Below are 21818 nucleotides of genomic sequence, written 5' to 3' on the forward strand. Positions count from 1 at the left end.
TATATATAATCTGCTCAGCTCCTCCTGCTCTATAACACGCTGCCTGCAGATTACATGGTGACAGGTTCTCTTTATATATAATCTGCTCAGCTCCTCCTGCTCTATAACACGCTGCCTGCAGATTACATGGTGACAGGTTCTCTTTATATATAATCTGCTCAGCTCCTCCTGCTCTATAACACGCTGCCTGCAGATTACATGGTGACAGGTTCTCTGTATATATAATCTGCTCAGCTCCTCCTGCTCTATAACACGCTGCCAGCAGATTACACGGTGACAGGTTCTCTGTATATATGATCTGCTCAGCTCCTCCTGCTCTATAACACACTGCCTGCAGATTACATGGTGACGGGTTCTCTTTATATATAATCTGCTCATCTCCTCCTGCTCTATAACACACTGCCTGCAGATTACATGGTGACAGGTTCTCTTTATATATAATCTGCTCATCTCCTCCTGCTCTATAACACGCTGCCTGCAGATTACATGGTGACAGGTTCTCTTTATATATAATCTGCTCAGCTCCTCCTGCTCTATAACACGCTGCCTGCAGATTACATGGTGACAGGTCCTCTTTATATATAATCTGCTCAGCTCCTCCTGCTCTATAACACGCTGCCTGCAGATTACATGGTGACAGGTTCTCTTTATATATAATCTGCTCAGCTCCTCCTGCTCTATAACACGCTGCCTGCAGATTACATGGTGACAGGTCCTCTTTATATATAATCTGCTCAGCTCCTCCTGCTCTATAACACGCTGCCTGCAGATTACATGGTGACAGGTCCTCTTTATATATAATCTGCTCAGCTCCTCCTGCCCTATAACACACTGCCTGCAGATTACATGGTGACAGGTTCTCTGTATATATAATCTGCTCAGCTCCTCCTGCTCTATAACACGCTGCCAGCAGATTACACGGTGACAGGTTCTCTGTATATATGATCTGCTCAGCTCCTCCTGCTCTATAACACACTGCCTGCAGATTACATGGTGACGGGTTCTCTTTATATATAATCTGCTCATCTCCTCCTGCTCTATAACACACTGCCTGCAGATTACATGGTGACAGGTTCTCTTTATATATAATCTGCTCAGCTCCTCCTGCTCTATAACACGCTGCCTGCAGATTACATGGTGACAGGTTCTCTGTATATATAATCTGCTCAGCTCCTCCTGCTCTATATCACACTGCCTGCAGATTACATGGTGACAGGTTCTCTGTGTATATATAATCTGCTCAGCTACTCCTGCTCTATAACACACTGCCTGCAGATTACATGGTGACAGGTTCTCTTTATATATAATCTGCTCAGCTCCTCCTGCTCTATAACACGCTGCCTGCAGATTACATGGTGACAGGTTCTCTGTATATATAATCTGCTCAGCTCCTCCTGCTCTATAACACGCTGCCTGCAGATTACATGGTGACAGGTTCTCTTTATATATAATCTGCTCAGCTCCTCCTGCTCTATAACACGCTGCCTGCAGATTACACGGTGACAGGTTCTCCTTATATATAATCTGCTCAGCTCCTCCTGCTCTATAACACGCTGCCTGCAGATTACATGGTGACAGGTTCTCTTTATATATAATCTGCTCAGCTCCTCCTGCTCTATAACACGCTGCCTGCAGATTACACGGTGACAGGTTCTCTGTATATATAATCTGCTCAGCTCCTCCTGCTCTATAACATGCTGCCTGCAGATTACATGGTGACAGGTTCTCTGTATATCTAATCTGCTCAGCTCCTCCTGCTCTATAACACTCTGCCTGCAGATTACACGGTGACAGGTTCTCTTTATATATAATCTGCTCAGCTCCTCCTGCTCTATAACACGCTGCCTGCAGATTACATGGTGACAGGTTCTTTATATATAATCTGCTCAGCTCCTCCTGCTCTATAACACGCTGCCTGCAGATTACATGGTGACAGGCTCTCTTTATATATAATCTGCTCAGCTCCTCCTGCTCTATAACACGCTGCCTGCAGATTACATGGTGACAGGCTCTCTTTATATATAATCTGCTCAGCTCCTCCTGCTCTATAACACGCTGCCTGCAGATTACATGGTGACAGGTCCTCTTTATATATAATCTGCTCAGCTCCTCCTGCTCTATAACACACTGCCTGCAGATTACATGGTGACAGGTCCTCTTTATATATAATCTGCTCAGCTCCTCCTGCTCTATAACACACTGCCTGCAGATTACACGGTGACAGGTTCTCTTTATATATAATCTGCTCAGCTCCTCCTGCTCTATAACACACTGCCTGCAGATTACATGGTGACCGGTTCTCTGTATATATAATCTGCTCAGCTCCTCCTGCTCTATAACACGCTGCCTGCAGATTACATGGTGACAGGTTCTCTCTATATATAATCTGCTCAGCTCCTCCTGCTCTATAACACGCTGCCTGCAGATTACACCGTGACAGGTTCTCTGTATATATAATCTGCTCAGCTCCTCCTGCTCTATAACACACTGCCTGCAGATTACATGGTGACAGGTTCTCTTTATATATAATCTGCTCAGCTCCTCCTGCTCTATAACACGCTGCCTGCAGATTACATGGTGACAGGTTCTCTTTATATATAATCTGCTCAGCTCCTCCTGCTCTATAACACGCTGCCTGCAGATTACATGGTGACAGGTTCTCTTTATATATAATCTACTCAGCTCCTCCTGCTCTATAACACGCTGCCTGCAGATTACATGGTGACAGGTTCTCTTTATATATAATCTGCTCAGCTCCTCCTGCTCTATAACACGCTGCCTGCAGATTACATGGTGACAGGTTCTTTATATATAATCTGCTCAGCTCCTCCTGCTCTATAACACGCTGCCTGCAGATTACATGGTGACAGGTTCTCTTTATATATAATCTGCTCAGCTCCTCCTGCTCTATAACACGCTGCCTGCAGATTACATGGTGACAGGTTCTTTTTATATATAATCTGCTCAGCTCCTCCTGCTCTATAACACGCTGCCTGCAGATTACATGGTGACAGGTTCTCTTTATATATAATCTGCTCAGCTCCTCCTGCTCTATAACACGCTGCCTGCAGATTACATGGTGACAGGTTCTCTTTATATATAATCTGCTCAGCTCCTCCTGCTCTATAACACGCTGCCTGCAGATTACATGGTGACAGGTTCTCTTTATATATAATCTGCTCAGCTCCTCCTGCTCTATAACACGCTGCCTGCAGATTACATGGTGACAGGTTCTCTTTATATATAATCTGCTCAGCTCCTCCTGCTCTATAACACGCTGCCTGCAGATTACATGGTGACAGGTTCTCTTTATATATAATCTGCTCAGCTCCTCCTGCTCTATAACACGCTGCCTGCAGATTACATGGTGACAGGTTCTCTTTATATATAATCTGCTCAGCTCCTCCTGCTCTATAACACGCTGCCTGCAGATTACATGGTGACAGGTCCTCTTTATATATAATCTGCTCAGCTCCTCCTGCTCTATAACACGCTGCCTGCAGATTACATGGTGACAGGTTCTCTTTATATATAATCTGCTCAGCTCCTCCTGCTCTATAACACGCTGCCTGCAGATTACATGGTGACAGGTTCTCTTTATATATAATCTGCTCAGCTCCTCCTGCTCTATAACACGCTGCCTGCAGATTACATGGTGACAGGTTCTCTTTATATATAATCTGCTCAGCTCCTCCTGCTCTATAACACGCTGCCTGCAGATTACATGGTGACAGGTTCTCTGTATATATAATCTGCTCAGCTCCTCCTGCTCTATAACACGCTGCCAGCAGATTACACGGTGACAGGTTCTCTGTATATATGATCTGCTCAGCTCCTCCTGCTCTATAACACAATGCCTGCAGATTACATGGTGACGGGTTCTCTTTATATATAATCTGCTCATCTCCTCCTGCTCTATAACACACTGCCTGCAGATTACATGGTGACAGGTTCTCTTTATATATAATCTGCTCAGCTCCTCCTGCTCTATAACACGCTGCCTGCAGATTACATGGTGACAGGTTCTCTTTATATATAATCTGCTCAGCTCCTCCTGCTCTTTAACACGCTGCCTGCAGATTACATGGTGACAGGTCCTCTTTATATATAATCTGCTCAGCTCCTCCTGCTCTATAACACGCTGCCTGCAGATTACATGGTGACAGGTTCTCTTTATATATAATCTGCTCAGCTCCTCCTGCTCTATAACACGCTGCCTGCAGATTACATGGTGACAGGTCCTCTTTATATATAATCTGCTCAGCTCCTCCTGCTCTATAACACGCTGCCTGCAGATTACATGGTGACAGGTCCTCTTTATATATAATCTGCTCAGCTCCTCCTGCCCTATAACACACTGCCTGCAGATTACATGGTGACAGGTTCTCTGTATATATAATCTGCTCAGCTCCTCCTGCTCTATAACACGCTGCCAGCAGATTACACGGTGACAGGTTCTCTGTATATATGATCTGCTCAGCTCCTCCTGCTCTATAACACACTGCCTGCAGATTACATGGTGACGGGTTCTCTTTATATATAATCTGCTCATCTCCTCCTGCTCTATAACACACTGCCTGCAGATTACATGGTGACAGGTTCTCTTTATATATAATCTGCTCAGCTCCTCCTGCTCTATAACACGCTGCCTGCAGATTACATGGTGACAGGTTCTCTTTATATATAATCTGCTCAGCTCCTCCTGCTCTATAACACGCTGCCTGCAGATTACATGGTGACAGGTTCTCTTTATATATAATCTGCTCAGCTCCTCCTGCTCTATAAATCGATGCCTGCAGATTACATGGTGACAGGTTCTCTTTATATATAATCTGCTCAGCTCCTCCTGCTCTATAACACGCTGCCTGCAGATTACATGGTGACAGGTTCTCTTTATATATAATCTGCTCAGCTCCTCCTGCTCTATAACACGCTGCCTGCAGATTACATGGTGACAGGATCTCTTTATATATAATCTGCTCAGCTCCTCCTGCCCTATAACACACTGCCTGCAGATTACATGGTGACAGGTTCTCTGTATATATAATCTGCTCAGCTCCTCCTGCTCTATAACACGCTGCCAGCAGATTACACGGTGACAGGTTCTCTGTATATATGATCTGCTCAGCTCCTCCTGCTCTATAACACACTGCCTGCAGATTACATGGTGACAGGTTCTCTTTATATATAATCTGCTCAGCTCCTCCTGCTCTATAACACACTGCCTGCAGATTACATGGTGACAGGTTCTCTTTATATATAATCTGCTCAGCTCCTCCTGCTCTATAACACGCTGCCTGCAGATTACATGGTGACAGGTTCTCTTTATATATAATCTGCTCAGCTCCTCCTGCTCTATAACACGCTGCCTGCAGATTACATGGTGACAGGTCCTCTTTATATATAATCTGCTCAGCTCCTCCTGCTCTATAACACACTGCCTGCAGATTACATGGTGACAGGTTCTCTTTATATATAATCTGCTCAGCTCCTCCTGCTCTATAACACGCTGCCTGCAGATTACATGGTGACAGGTTCTCTTTATATATAATCTGCTCAGCTCCTCCTGCTCTATAACACGCTGCCTGCAGATTACATGGTGACAGGTTCTCTTTATATATAATCTGCTCAGCTCCTCCTGCTCTATAACACGCTGCCTGCAGATTACATGGTGACAGGTTCTCTGTATATATAATCTGCTCAGCTCCTCCTGCTCTATAACACGCTGCCAGCAGATTACACGGTGACAGGTTCTCTGTATATATGATCTGCTCAGCTCCTCCTGCTCTATAACACACTGCCTGCAGATTACATGGTGACGGGTTCTCTTTATATATAATCTGCTCATCTCCTCCTGCTCTATAACACACTGCCTGCAGATTACATGGTGACAGGTTCTCTTTATATATAATCTGCTCAGCTCCTCCTGCTCTATAACACGCTGCCTGCAGATTACATGGTGACAGGTTCTCTTTATATATAATCTGCTCAGCTCCTCCTGCTCTATAACACGCTGCCTGCAGATTACATGGTGACAGGTCCTCTTTATATATAATCTGCTCAGCTCCTCCTGCTCTATAACACGCTGCCTGCAGATTACATGGTGACAGGTCCTCTTTATATATAATCTGCTCAGCTCCTCCTGCTCTATAACACGCTGCCTGCAGATTACATGGTGACAGGTCCTCTTTATATATAATCTGCTCAGCTCCTCCTGCTCTATAACACGCTGCCTGCAGATTACATGGTGACAGGTCCTCTTTATATATAATCTGCTCAGCTCCTCCTGCCCTATAACACACTGCCTGCAGATTACATGGTGACAGGTTCTCTGTATATATAATCTGCTCAGCTCCTCCTGCTCTATAACACGCTGCCAGCAGATTACACGGTGACAGGTTCTCTGTATATATGATCTGCTCAGCTCCTCCTGCTCTATAACACACTGCCTGCAGATTACATGGTGACGGGTTCTCTTTATATATAATCTGCTCATCTCCTCCTGCTCTATAACACACTGCCTGCAGATTACATGGTGACAGGTTCTCTTTATATATAATCTGCTCAGCTCCTCCTGCTCTATAACACGCTGCCTGCAGATTACATGGTGACAGGTTCTCTTTATATATAATCTGCTCAGCTCCTCCTGCTCTATAACACGCTGCCTGCAGATTACATGGTGACAGGTTCTCTTTATATATAATCTGCTCAGCTCCTCCTGCTCTATAAAACGCTGCCTGCAGATTACATGGTGACAGGTTCTCTTTATATATAATCTGCTCAGCTCCTCCTGCTCTATAACACGCTGCCTGCAGATTACATGGTGACAGGTTCTCTTTATATATAATCTGCTCAGCTCCTCCTGCTCTATAACACGCTGCCTGCAGATTACATGGTGACAGGTTCTCTTTATATATAATCTGCTCAGCTCCTCCTGCTCTATAACACGCTGCCTGCAGATTACATGGTGACAGGTTCTCTTTATATATAATCTGCTCAGCTCCTCCTGCTCTATAACACGCTGCCTGCAGATTACATGGTGACAGGTTCTCTTTATATATAATCTGCTCAGCTCCTCCTGCTCTATAACACGCTGCCTGCAGATTACATGGTGACAGGTTCTCTGTATATATAATCTGCTCAGCTCCTCCTGCTCTATAACACGCTGCCAGCAGATTACACGGTGACAGGTTCTCTGTATATATGATCTGCTCAGCTCCTCCTGCTCTATAACACACTGCCTGCAGATTACATGGTGACGGGTTCTCTTTATATATAATCTGCTCATCTCCTCCTGCTCTATAACACACTGCCTGCAGATTACATGGTGACAGGTTCTCTTTATATATAATCTGCTCAGCTCCTCCTGCTCTATAACACGCTGCCTGCAGATTACATGGTGACAGGTTCTCTTTATATATAATCTGCTCAGCTCCTCCTGCTCTATAACACGCTGCCTGCAGATTACATGGTGACAGGTCCTCTTTATATATAATCTGCTCAGCTCCTCCTGCTCTATAACACGCTGCCTGCAGATTACATGGTGACAGGTTCTCTTTATATATAATCTGCTCAGCTCCTCCTGCTCTATAACACGCTGCCTGCAGATTACATGGTGACAGGTCCTCTTTATATATAATCTGCTCAGCTCCTCCTGCTCTATAACACGCTGCCTGCAGATTACATGGTGACAGGTCCTCTTTATATATAATCTGCTCAGCTCCTCCTGCCCTATAACACACTGCCTGCAGATTACATGGTGACAGGTTCTCTGTATATATAATCTGCTCAGCTCCTCCTGCTCTATAACACGCTGCCAGCAGATTACACGGTGACAGGTTCTCTGTATATATGATCTGCTCAGCTCCTCCTGCTCTATAACACACTGCCTGCAGATTACATGGTGACGGGTTCTCTTTATATATAATCTGCTCATCTCCTCCTGCTCTATAACACACTGCCTGCAGATTACATGGTGACAGGTTCTCTTTATATATAATCTGCTCAGCTCCTCCTGCTCTATAACACGCTGCCTGCAGATTACATGGTGACAGGTTCTCTTTATATATAATCTGCTCAGCTCCTCCTGCTCTATAACACGCTGCCTGCAGATTACATGGTGACAGGTTCTCTTTATATATAATCTGCTCAGCTCCTCCTGCTCTATAAAACGCTGCCTGCAGATTACATGGTGACAGGTTCTCTTTATATATAATCTGCTCAGCTCCTCCTGCTCTATAACACGCTGCCTGCAGATTACATGGTGACAGGTTCTCTTTATATATAATCTGCTCAGCTCCTCCTGCTCTATAACACGCTGCCTGCAGATTACATGGTGACAGGTTCTCTTTATATATAATCTGCTCAGCTCCTCCTGCCCTATAACACACTGCCTGCAGATTACATGGTGACAGGTTCTCTGTATATATAATCTGCTCAGCTCCTCCTGCTCTATAACACGCTGCCAGCAGATTACACGGTGACAGGTTCTCTGTATATATGATCTGCTCAGCTCCTCCTGCTCTATAACACACTGCCTGCAGATTACATGGTGACGGGTTCTCTTTATATATAATCTGCTCATCTCCTCCTGCTCTATAACACGCTGCCTGCAGATTACATGGTGACAGGTTCTCTTTATATATAATCTGCTCAGCTCCTCCTGCTCTATAACACGCTGCCTGCAGATTACATGGTGACAGGTTCTCTTTATATATAATCTGCTCAGCTCCTCCTGCTCTATAACACGCTGCCTGCAGATTACATGGTGACAGGTCCTCTTTATATATAATCTGCTCAGCTCCTCCTGCTCTATAACACGCTGCCTGCAGATTACATGGTGACAGGTTCTCTTTATATATAATCTGCTCAGCTCCTCCTGCTCTATAACACGCTGCCTGCAGATTACATGGTGACAGGTTCTCTTTATATATAATCTGCTCAGCTCCTCCTGCTCTATAACACGCTGCCTGCAGATTACATGGTGACAGGTTCTCTTTATATATAATCTGCTCAGCTCCTCCTGCTCTATAACACGCTGCCTGCAGATTACATGGTGACAGGTTCTCTGTATATATAATCTGCTCAGCTCCTCCTGCTCTATAACACGCTGCCAGCAGATTACACAGTGACAGGTTCTCTGTATATATGATCTGCTCAGCTCCTCCTGCTCTATAACACACTGCCTGCAGATTACATGGTGACGGGTTCTCTTTATATATAATCTGCTCATCTCCTCCTGCTCTATAACACACTGCCTGCAGATTACATGGTGACAGGTTCTCTTTATATATAATCTGCTCAGCTCCTCCTGCTCTATAACACGCTGCCTGCAGATTACATGGTGACAGGTTCTCTTTATATATAATCTGCTCAGCTCCTCCTGCTCTATAACACGCTGCCTGCAGATTACATGGTGACAGGTCCTCTTTATATATAATCTGCTCAGCTCCTCCTGCTCTATAACACGCTGCCTGCAGATTACATGGTGACAGGTTCTCTTTATATATAATCTGCTCAGCTCCTCCTGCTCTATAACACGCTGCCTGCAGATTACATGGTGACAGGTTCTCTTTATATATAATCTGCTCAGCTCCTCCTGCTCTATAACACGCTGCCTGCAGATTACATGGTGACAGGTTCTCTTTATATATAATCTGCTCAGCTCCTCCTGCTCTATAACACGCTGCCTGCAGATTACATGGTGACAGGTTCTCTGTATATATAATCTGCTCAGCTCCTCCTGCTCTATAACACGCTGCCAGCAGATTACACGGTGACAGGTTCTCTGTATATATGATCTGCTCAGCTCCTCCTGCTCTATAACACACTGCCTGCAGATTACATGGTGACAGGTTCTCTTTATATATAATCTGCTCAGCTCCTCCTGCTCTATAACACACTGCCTGCAGATTACATGGTGACAGGTTCTCTTTATATATAATCTGCTCAGCTCCTCCTGCTCTATAACACGCTGCCTGCAGATTACATGGTGACAGGTTCTCTTTATATATAATCTGCTCAGCTCCTCCTGCTCTATAACACGCTGCCTGCAGATTACATGGTGACAGGTCCTCTGTATATATAATCTGCTCAGCTCCTCCTGCTCTATAACACGCTGCCTGCAGATTACATGGTGACAGGTTCTCTTTATATATAATCTGCTCAGCTCCTCCTGCTCTATAACACGCTGCCTGCAGATTACATGGTGACAGGTCCTCTTTATATATAATCTGCTCAGCTCCTCCTGCTCTATAACACGCTGCCTGCAGATTACATGGTGACAGGTCCTCTTTATATATAATCTGCTCAGCTCCTCCTGCCCTATAACACACTGCCTGCAGATTACATGGTGACAGGTTCTCTGTATATATAATCTGCTCAGCTCCTCCTGCTCTATAACACGCTGCCAGCAGATTACACGGTGACAGGTTCTCTGTATATATGATCTGCTCAGCTCCTCCTGCTCTATAACACACTGCCTGCAGATTACATGGTGACGGGTTCTCTTTATATATAATCTGCTCATCTCCTCCTGCTCTATAACACACTGCCTGCAGATTACATGGTGACAGGTTCTCTTTATATATAATCTGCTCAGCTCCTCCTGCTCTATAACACACTGCCTGCAGATTACATGGTGACAGGTTCTCTTTATATATAATCTGCTCAGCTCCTCCTGCTCTATAACACGCTGCCTGCAGATTACATGGTGACAGGTTCTCTTTATATATAATCTGCTCAGCTCCTCCTGCTCTATAAAACGCTGCCTGCAGATTACATGGTGACAGGTTCTCTTTATATATAATCTGCTCAGCTCCTCCTGCTCTATAACACGCTGCCTGCAGATTACATGGTGACAGGTTCTCTTTATATATAATCTGCTCAGCTCCTCCTGCTCTATAACACGCTGCCTGCAGATTACATGGTGACAGGATCTCTTTATATATAATCTGCTCAGCTCCTCCTGCCCTATAACACACTGCCTGCAGATTACATGGTGACAGGTTCTCTGTATATATAATCTGCTCAGCTCCTCCTGCTCTATAACACGCTGCCAGCAGATTACACGGTGACAGGTTCTCTGTATATATGATCTGCTCAGCTCCTCCTGCTCTATAACACACTGCCTGCAGATTACATGGTGACGGGTTCTCTTTATATATAATCTGCTCATCTCCTCCTGCTCTATAACACACTGCCTGCAGATTACATGGTGACAGGTTCTCTTTATATATAATCTGCTCAGCTCCTCCTGCTCTATAACACGCTGCCTGCAGATTACATGGTGACAGGTTCTCTTTATATATAATCTGCTCAGCTCCTCCTGCTCTATAACACGCTGCCTGCAGATTACATGGTGACAGGTCCTCTTTATATATAATCTGCTCAGCTCCTCCTGCTCTATAACACGCTGCCTGCAGATTACATGGTGACAGGTTCTCTTTATATATAATCTGCTCAGCTCCTCCTGCTCTATAACACGCTGCCTGCAGATTACATGGTGACAGGTTCTCTTTATATATAATCTGCTCAGCTCCTCCTGCTCTATAACACGCTGCCTGCAGATTACATGGTGACAGGTTCTCTTTATATATAATCTGCTCAGCTCCTCCTGCTCTATAACACGCTGCCTGCAGATTACATGGTGACAGGTTCTCTGTATATATAATCTGCTCAGCTCCTCCTGCTCTATAACACGCTGCCAGCAGATTACACAGTGACAGGTTCTCTGTATATATGATCTGCTCAGCTCCTCCTGCTCTATAACACACTGCCTGCAGATTACATGGTGACGGGTTCTCTTTATATATAATCTGCTCATCTCCTCCTGCTCTATAACACACTGCCTGCAGATTACATGGTGACAGGTTCTCTTTATATATAATCTGCTCAGCTCCTCCTGCTCTATAACACGCTGCCTGCAGATTACATGGTGACAGGTTCTCTTTATATATAATCTGCTCAGCTCCTCCTGCTCTATAACACGCTGCCTGCAGATTACATGGTGACAGGTCCTCTTTATATATAATCTGCTCAGCTCCTCCTGCTCTATAACACGCTGCCTGCAGATTACATGGTGACAGGTTCTCTTTATATATAATCTGCTCAGCTCCTCCTGCTCTATAACACGCTGCCTGCAGATTACATGGTGACAGGTCCTCTTTATATATAATCTGCTCAGCTCCTCCTGCTCTATAACACGCTGCCTGCAGATTACATGGTGACAGGTCCTCTTTATATATAATCTGCTCAGCTCCTCCTGCCCTGTAACACACTGCCTGCAGATTACATGGTGACAGGTTCTCTGTATATATAATCTGCTCAGCTCCTCCTGCTCTATAACACGCTGCCAGCAGATTACACGGTGACAGGTTCTCTGTATATATGATCTGCTCAGCTCCTCCTGCTCTATAACACACTGCCTGCAGATTACATGGTGACGGGTTCTCTTTATATATAATCTGCTCATCTCCTCCTGCTCTATAACACACTGCCTGCAGATTACATGGTGACAGGTTCTCTTTATATATAATCTGCTCAGCTCCTCCTGCTCTATAACACGCTGCCTGCAGATTACATGGTGACAGGTTCTCTTTATATATAATCTGCTCAGCTCCTCCTGCTCTATAACACGCTGCCTGCAGATTACATGGTGACAGGTTCTCTTTATATATAATCTGCTCAGCTCCTCCTGCTCTATAAATCGATGCCTGCAGATTACATGGTGACAGGTTCTCTTTATATATAATCTGCTCAGCTCCTCCTGCTCTATAACACGCTGCCTGCAGATTACATGGTGACAGGTTCTCTTTATATATAATCTGCTCAGCTCCTCCTGCTCTATAACACGCTGCCTGCAGATTACATGGTGACAGGATCTCTTTATATATAATCTGCTCAGCTCCTCCTGCCCTATAACACACTGCCTGCAGATTACATGGTGACAGGTTCTCTTTATATATAATCTGCTCAGCTCCTCCTGCTCTATAACACGCTGCCTGCAGATTACACGGTGACAGGTTCTCTGTATATATGATCTGCTCAGCTCCTCCTGCTCTATAACACACTGCCTGCAGATTACATGGTGACGGGTTCTCTTTATATATAATCTGCTCATCTCCTCCTGCTCTATAACACACTGCCTGCAGATTACATGGTGACAGGTTCTCTTTATATATAATCTGCTCAGCTCCTCCTGCTCTATAACACGCTGCCTGCAGATTACATGGTGACAGGTTCTCTTTATATATAATCTGCTCAGCTCCTCCTGCTCTATAACACGCTGCCTGCAGATTACATGGTGACAGGTCCTCTTTATATATAATCTGCTCAGCTCCTCCTGCTCTATAACACGCTGCCTGCAGATTACATGGTGACAGGTTCTCTTTATATATAATCTGCTCAGCTCCTCCTGCTCTATAACACGCTGCCTGCAGATTACATGGTGACAGGTTCTCTTTATATATAATCTGCTCAGCTCCTCCTGCTCTATAACACGCTGCCTGCAGATTACATGGTGACAGGTTCTCTTTATATATAATCTGCTCAGCTCCTCCTGCTCTATAACACGCTGCCTGCAGATTACATGGTGACAGGTTCTCTGTATATATAATCTGCTCAGCTCCTCCTGCTCTATAACACGCTGCCAGCAGATTACACGGTGACAGGTTCTCTGTATATATGATCTGCTCAGCTCCTCCTGCTCTATAACACACTGCCTGCAGATTACATGGTGACGGGTTCTCTTTATATATAATCTGCTCATCTCCTCCTGCTCTATAACACACTGCCTGCAGATTACATGGTGACAGGTTCTCTTTATATATAATCTGCTCAGCTCCTCCTGCTCTATAACACGCTGCCTGCAGATTACATGGTGACAGGTTCTCTTTATATATAATCTGCTCAGCTCCTCCTGCTCTATAACACGCTGCCAGCAGATTACACGGTGACAGGTTCTCTGTATATATGATCTGCTCAGCTCCTCCTGCTCTATAACACACTGCCTGCAGATTACATGGTGACGGGTTCTCTTTATATATAATCTGCTCATCTCCTCCTGCTCTATAACACACTGCCTGCAGATTACATGGTGACAGGTTCTCTTTATATATAATCTGCTCAGCTCCTCCTGCTCTATAACACGCTGCCTGCAGATTACATGGTGACAGGTTCTCTTTATATATAATCTGCTCAGCTCCTCCTGCTCTATAACACGCTGCCTGCAGATTACATGGTGACAGGTCCTCTTTATATATAATCTGCTCAGCTCCTCCTGCTCTATAACACGCTGCCTGCAGATTACATGGTGACAGGTCCTCTTTATATATAATCTGCTCAGCTCCTCCTGCTCTATAACACGCTGCCTGCAGATTACATGGTGACAGGTCCTCTTTATATATAATCTGCTCAGCTCCTCCTGCCCTATAACACACTGCCTGCAGATTACATGGTGACAGGTTCTCTGTATATATAATCTGCTCAGCTCCTCCTGCTCTATAACACGCTGCCAGCAGATTACACGGTGACAGGTTCTCTGTATATATGATCTGCTCAGCTCCTCCTGCTCTATAACACACTGCCTGCAGATTACATGGTGACGGGTTCTCTTTATATATAATCTGCTCATCTCCTCCTGCTCTATAACACACTGCCTGCAGATTACATGGTGACAGGTTCTCTTTATATATAATCTGCTCAGCTCCTCCTGCTCTATAACACGCTGCCTGCAGATTACATGGTGACAGGTTCTCTTTATATATAATCTGCTCAGCTCCTCCTGCTCTATAACACGCTGCCTGCAGATTACATGGTGACAGGTCCTCTTTATATATAATCTGCTCAGCTCCTCCTGCTCTATAACACGCTGCCTGCAGATTACATGGTGACAGGTCCTCTTTATATATAATCTGCTCAGCTCCTCCTGCCCTATAACACACTGCCTGCAGATTACATGGTGACAGGTTCTCTGTATATATAATCTGCTCAGCTCCTCCTGCTCTATAACACGCTGCCAGCAGATTACACGGTGACAGGTTCTCTGTATATATGATCTGCTCAGCTCCTCCTGCTCTATAACACACTGCCTGCAGATTACATGGTGATGGGTTCTCTTTATATATAATCTGCTCATCTCCTCCTGCTCTATAACACACTGCCTGCAGATTACATGGTGACAGGTTCTCTTTATATATAATCTGCTCAGCTCCTCCTGCTCTATAACACGCTGCCTGCAGATTACATGGTGACAGGTTCTCTTTATATATAATCTGCTCAGCTCCTCCTGCTCTATAACACGCTGCCTGCAGATTACATGGTGACAGGTCCTCTTTATATATAATCTGCTCAGCTCCTCCTGCTCTATAACACGCTGCCTGCAGATTACATGGTGACAGGTCCTCTTTATATATAATCTGCTCAGCTCCTCCTGCCCTATAACACACTGCCTGCAGATTACATGGTGACAGGTTCTCTGTATATATAATCTGCTCAGCTCCTCCTGCTCTATAACACGCTGCCAGCAGATTACACGGTGACAGGTTCTCTGTATATATGATCTGCTCAGCTCCTCCTGCTCTATAACACACTGCCTGCAGATTACATGGTGACGGGTTCTCTTTATATATAATCTGCTCATCTCCTCCTGCTCTATAACACACTGCCTGCAGATTACATGGTGACAGGTTCTCTTTATATATAATCTGCTCAGCTCCTCCTGCTCTATAACACGCTGCCTGCAGATTACATGGTGACAGGTTCTCTTTATATATAATCTGCTCAGCTCCTCCTGCTCTATAACACGCTGCCTGCAGATTACATGGTGACAGGTCCTCTTTATATATAATCTGCTCAGCTCCTCCTGCTCTATAACACGCTGCCTGCAGATTACATGGTGACAGGTCCTCTTTATATATAATCTGCTCAGCTCCTCCTGCTCTATAACACGCTGCCTGCAGATTACATGGTGACAGGTCCTCTTTATATATAATCTGCTCAGCTCCTCCTGCTCTATAACACGCTGCCTGCAGATTACATGGTGACAGGTCCTCTTTATATATAATCTGCTCAGCTCCTCCTGCTCTATAACACACTGCCTGCAGATTACATGGTGACAGGTCCTCTTTATATATAATCTGCTCAGCTCCTCCTGCTCTATAACACGCTGCCTGCAGATTACATGGTGACAGGTCCTCTTTATATATAATCTGCTCAGCTCCTCCTGCTCTATAACACGCTGCCTGCAGATTACATGGTGACAGGTTAGTTGTATGATGTCCCCGCCCCCTCCATGGTCTAGAACTTTGACTGGTGTAATTTAATGAAGAGATGCCCAGAAGTCCAAGCCAGTGAAGGGATGAATTGGCAGAAAAGAGGTGCTGCTGGTTTTCTTCTATGTGCTCTGTCCTGCATCCAGACAGCGAGGGGGCAGAGTTCCTGATGATCATGTGATCACTCACCTCTACAGGGCGTCTTCTGTAACCCAATTAACCTTGCCTGACTCCCATCATTTCTTCCTGCAGGAACTGGGAAGATCTTACTGGACGATGTGCAATGTTTGGGACTTGAACAGAGTATCCTGGACTGCAAAAAGTCACAGTGGGAAACTCATAACTGTAGCCACAGCGAAGATGCCGGGGTGGAGTGCGCCTGAGAGACCGCCAGCCACCTCCAACACGCTTCACAGCTGTAAAAATCACTGCTTCTGATCCATCAGGGACACACTATAGGGTGCAAGGTGCGTGGGAGCCCGGCACTCACCTGCAACCACCACTAGGGGGAACTCAATGCATACAGATTATACAGTCACCACTAGAGGGAGCTCCTCACATACAGATGTATATACAGTCACCACTAGAGGGAGCTCCTAACATACAGATGTATATACAGCCACCACTAGAGGGTGCTCCTCACATACAGCTGTATATACAGTCACCACTAGAGGGTGCTCCTCACATACAGATGTATATACAGTCACCACTAGGGGGAGCTCCTCACATACAGATTATACAGTCACCACTAGAGGGAGCTCCTCACATACAGATGTATATACAGTCACCACTAGAGGGAGCTCCTCACATACAGATGTATATACAGCCACCACTAGGGGGAGCTCCTCACATACAGATGTATATACAGACACCACTAGGGGGAGCTCCTCACATACAGAGGTATATACAGCCACCACTAGGGGGAGCTCCTCACATACAGAGGTATATACAGTCACCACTAGGGGGAGCTCCTCACATACAGATGTATATACAGCCACCACTAGGGGGAGCTCCTCACATACAGATGTATATACAGTCACCACTAGATGGAGCTCTTCACATACAGATGTATATACAGCCACCACTAGAGGGAGCTCCTCACATACAGATGTATATACAGCCACCACTAGGGGGAGCTCCTCACATACAGATGTATATACAGCCACCACTAGAGGGAGCTCCTCACATACAGATGTATATACAGTCACCACTAGAGGGAGCTCTTCACATACAGATGTATATACAGCCACCACTAGAGGGTGCTCCTCACATACAGATGAATATACAGTCACCACTAGGGGGAGCTCCTCACATACAGATGTATATACAGTCACCACTAGGGGGAGCTCCACACATACAGATGTATATACAGCCACCACTAGAGGGAGCTCCTCACATACAGATGTATATACAGCCACCACTAGGGGGAGCTCCTCACATACAGATGTATATACAGTCACCACTAGAGGGAGCTCTTCACATACAGATGTATATACAGACACCACTAGGGGGAGCTCCTCACATACAGATGTATATACAGACACCACTAGGGGTGACGGTCACTGGTGGAGTTGTACCCAGGATTTTACAATTGTTATGCTACCAGAGTTACTGTGGATCCCATATACAGTTGCTATTCAGTAAAAGTATACACATGCAGTGAGTGCCCCCTGATGGTGGCTGCCAGATGTCCCTTTATACACATATATCATGGTTAATCTATAACATTTTCTGCATTTGATATGCAATAAATACGCAGCACATGTGGTCAGCTTGTGGGGCTTATGACTTCTGTATGTGCCTGTAGTGTAAAGAATGGAGTCTTTCCTTGTAGTTGTCACATGTATAAGAACTGCTGAACCGACTGAGCAGATACTGACACAGTATAAACGGTTAGTGGAGCTTGCTCACTGATCACACAAGGTGGTGCCTCTTTATTCTGGTTTTTGATGATCCGTCCTTAGGATTGGCGCTGTTTGAATATAATGTAACGCTCCTGCCAGCGCTGCATTCTCTTCTCTGTTTACCTGCTCATAGGTGACATCACAGCGGATGCACGTGGAATTATGACTCTGGTAGATAATGGCGCCCCCCACCATGACACCTGCTGCTGGTCCTTTGTGTCTCCGCACTATATATGATGGCAGTAGGACTAGATCCATGATGTCCTGGACATACTCCGGTCACACTGCGGAGGTCTGTACTGTAACAGCGGTCACACTGCGGGGGTCTGTACTGTAAGAGCGCTCACACTGCGGAGGTCTGTACTGTAACAGCGGTCACACTGCGGGGGTCTGTACTGTAAGAGCGGTCACACTGCGGAGGTCTGTACTGTAAGAGCGCTCACACTGCGGAGGTCTGTACCGTAAGAGCGCTCACACTGCGGAGGTCTGTACCGTAAGAGCGCTCACACTGCGGAGGTCTCTACTGTAAGAGCGGTCACACTGCAGAGGTCTGTACTGTAAGAGCGGTCACACTGCGGAGGTCTGCACTGTAAGAGCGGTCACACTGCGGAGGTCTGCACTGTAAGAGCGGTCACACTGCGGAGGTCTGTACTGTAAGAGCGCTCACACTGCGGAGGTCTGTACTGTAAGAGCGGTCACACTGCGGAGGTCTGTACTGTAAGAGCGGTCACACTGCGGAGGTCTGTACTGTAAGAGCGGTCACACTGCGGAGGTCTGTACTGTAAGAGCGGTCACACTGCGGAGGTCTGTACTGTAAGAGCGCTCACACTGCGGAGGTCTGTACTGTAAGAGCGGTCACACTGCGGAGGTCTGTACTGTAAGAGCGGTCACACTGCGGAGGTCTGTACCGTAAGAGCGGTCACACTGGGGAGGTCTGTACCGTAAGAGCGGTCACACTGCGGAGGTCTGTACTGTAAGAGCGGTCACACTGCGGAGGTCTGTACTGTAAGAGCGGTCACACTGCGGAGGTCTGTACTGTAAGAGCGGTCACACTGCGGAGGTCTGTACTGTAAGAGCGGTCACACTGCGGAGGTCTGTACTGTAAGAGCGGTCACACTGCGGAGGTCTGTACTGTAAGATCGGTCACACTGCGGAGGTCTGTACTGTAAGAGCGGTCACACTGCGGAGGTCTGTACTGTAAGAGCGGTCACACTGCGGAGGTCTGTACTGTAAGAGCGGTCACACTGCGGAGGTCTGTACTGTAAGAGCGGTCACACTGCGGAGGTCTCTACTGTAAGAGCGGTCACACTGCGGGGGTCTGTACTGTAAGAGCGGTCACACTGCGGAGGTCTGTACTGTAAGAGCGCTCACACTGCGGAGGTCTCTACTGTAAGAGCGGTCACACTGCGGAGGTCTGTACTGTAAAAGCGGTCACACTGCGGAGGTCTGTACTGTAAGAGCGGTCACACTGCGGGGGTCTGTACTGTAAGAGCGGTCACACTGCGGAGGTCTGTACTGTAAGAGCGGTCACACTGAGGAGGTCTCTACTGTAAGAGCGGTCACACTGCGGAGGTCTGTACCGTAAGAGCGGTCACACTGCGGAGGTCTGTACTGTAAGAGCGCTCACACTGCGGAGGTCTGTACTGTAAGAGCGGTCACACTGCGGAGGTTACTACTGTAAGAGCGGTCACACTGCGGAGGTCTGTACTGTAAGAGCGCTCACACTGCGGAGGTCTGTACTGTAAGAGCGGTCACACTGCGGAGGTCTGTACTGTAAGAGCGGTCACACTGCGGAGGTTACTACTGTAAGAGCGGTCACACTGCGGAGGTCTGTACTGTAAGAGCGGTCACACTGCGGAGGTCTGTACTGTAAGAGCGGTCACACTGCGGAGGTCTGTACTGTAAGAGCGGTCACACTGCGGAGGTCTGTACTGTAAGAGCGGTCACACTGCGGAGGTCTGTACTGTAAGAGCGCTCACACTGCGGAGGTCTGTACTGTAAGAGCGCTCACACTGCGGAGGTCTGTACTGTAAGAGCGGTCACACTGCGGAGGTCTGTACTGTAAGAGCGGTCACACTGCGGAGGTCTGCACTGTAAGAGCGGTCACACTGCGGAGGTCTGTACTGTAAGAGCGCTCACACTGCGGAGGTCTGTACTGTAAGAGCGGTCACACTGCGGAGGTCTGTACTGTAAGAGCGGTCACACTGCGGAGGTCTGTACTGTAAGAGCGCTCACACTGCGGAGGTCTGTACTGTAAGAGCGCTCACACTGCGGAGGTCTGTACTGTAAGAGCGGTCACACTGCGGAGGTCTGTACTGTAAGAGCATTCACACTGCGGAGGTCTGTACTGTAAGAGCGGTCACACTGCAGAGGTCTGTACTGTAAGAGCGCTCACACTGCGGAGGTCTGTACTGTAAGAGCGCTCACACTGCGGAGGTCTGTACTGTAAGAGCGGTCACACTGCGGAGGTCTGTACTGTAAGAGCGGTCACACTGCGGAGGTCTGTGCTGTAAGAGCGGTCACACTGCGGAGGTCTGTACTGTAAGAGCGGTCACACTGCGGAGGTCTCTACTGTAAGAGCGGTCACACTGCGGAGGTCTCTACTGTAAGAGCGGTCACACTGCGGAGGTCTCTACTGTAATAGCGGTCACACTGCGGAGGTCTGTACTGTAAGAGCGGTCACACTGCGGAGGTCTGTACTGTAAGAGCGGTCACACTGCGGAGGTCTGTACCGTAAGAGCGGTCACACTGCGGAGGTCTGTACCGTAAGAGCGGTCACACTGCGGAGGTCTGTACTGTAAGAGCGCTCACACTGCGGAGGTCTGTACTGTAAGAGCGGTCACACTGCGGAGGTCTGTACCGTAAGAGCGGTCACACTGCGGAGGTCTGTACCGTAAGAGCGGTCACACTGCGGAGGTCTGTACTGTAAGAGCGGTCACACTGCGGAGGTCTGTACTGTAAGAGCGGTCACACTGCGGAGGTCTGTACTGTAAGAGCGGTCACACTGCGGAGGTCTGTACTGTAAGAGCGGTCACACTGCGGAGGTCTGTACTGTAAGAGCGGTCACACTGCGGGGGTCTGAACTGTAAGAGCGGTGTAACGGACCGTTTCAGCAGACAAGGGGTTAAAATCCGTTTAGGCGATAAACCCCTTTCTGAGAGACAGGCCCAGCTACTGCAGGATACACCAAATTCCCGAACTGGATACAAAGTAGCACTCCAAACTGGAACCTCACGAATAGCTGCTAGCAGACGAACAGGAATCAGCTTACACCTCTGGCAATCGGTCCTCTAACAGCATACAGTGAATCCCCCCAATAACGAGACAAGGCTCCGTGTTGAGGGTCAAACAGTGGTCTGACTGTACTTGAAGTACAGCCTCTTTTATTCACAAAAAAACAAACATAGTACTGCCCACAGGGGTTTGAAATACAACCAATCAGTAATTAACAACACATACAATGTAACTACAGCAACCAATCGTTCACGCCCCCAGAGGACCAGAATGAAGACTGGGACATAGGACAACATATCCCCACAATGCATCATGGTTTCCTCCTCTCTGTCCAGACAACCTGAAGAGCAATCCAATTATCTCTCAAGACAAAGAGAAGTCACCAATACACATGTGAGGACAACAGAAC

General features: G+C 46.7%; 1 protein-coding gene across 1 annotated transcript in view; it reads left to right on the plus strand.

Moving 5' to 3' along the window:
- MARCO (macrophage receptor with collagenous structure) overlaps positions 1-16837 on the plus strand; it is a 40944-nt gene extending 24107 nt beyond the window's left edge. Inside the window, exon 4 of the mRNA XM_040413069.1 lies at positions 16524-16837. Within this exon, the coding sequence (XP_040269003.1) occupies positions 16524-16654 (131 nt within the window). The 3' untranslated portion in view covers positions 16655-16837. The remainder of the gene's footprint in view (positions 1-16523) is intronic.
- Positions 16838-21818: the final 4981 nt, after the last annotated feature.

Source organism: Bufo bufo (genome assembly GCF_905171765.1).
Source record: "Bufo bufo chromosome 7 unlocalized genomic scaffold, aBufBuf1.1 SUPER_7_unloc_3, whole genome shotgun sequence".
Lineage (NCBI taxonomy): Eukaryota > Metazoa > Chordata > Amphibia > Anura > Bufonidae > Bufo > Bufo bufo.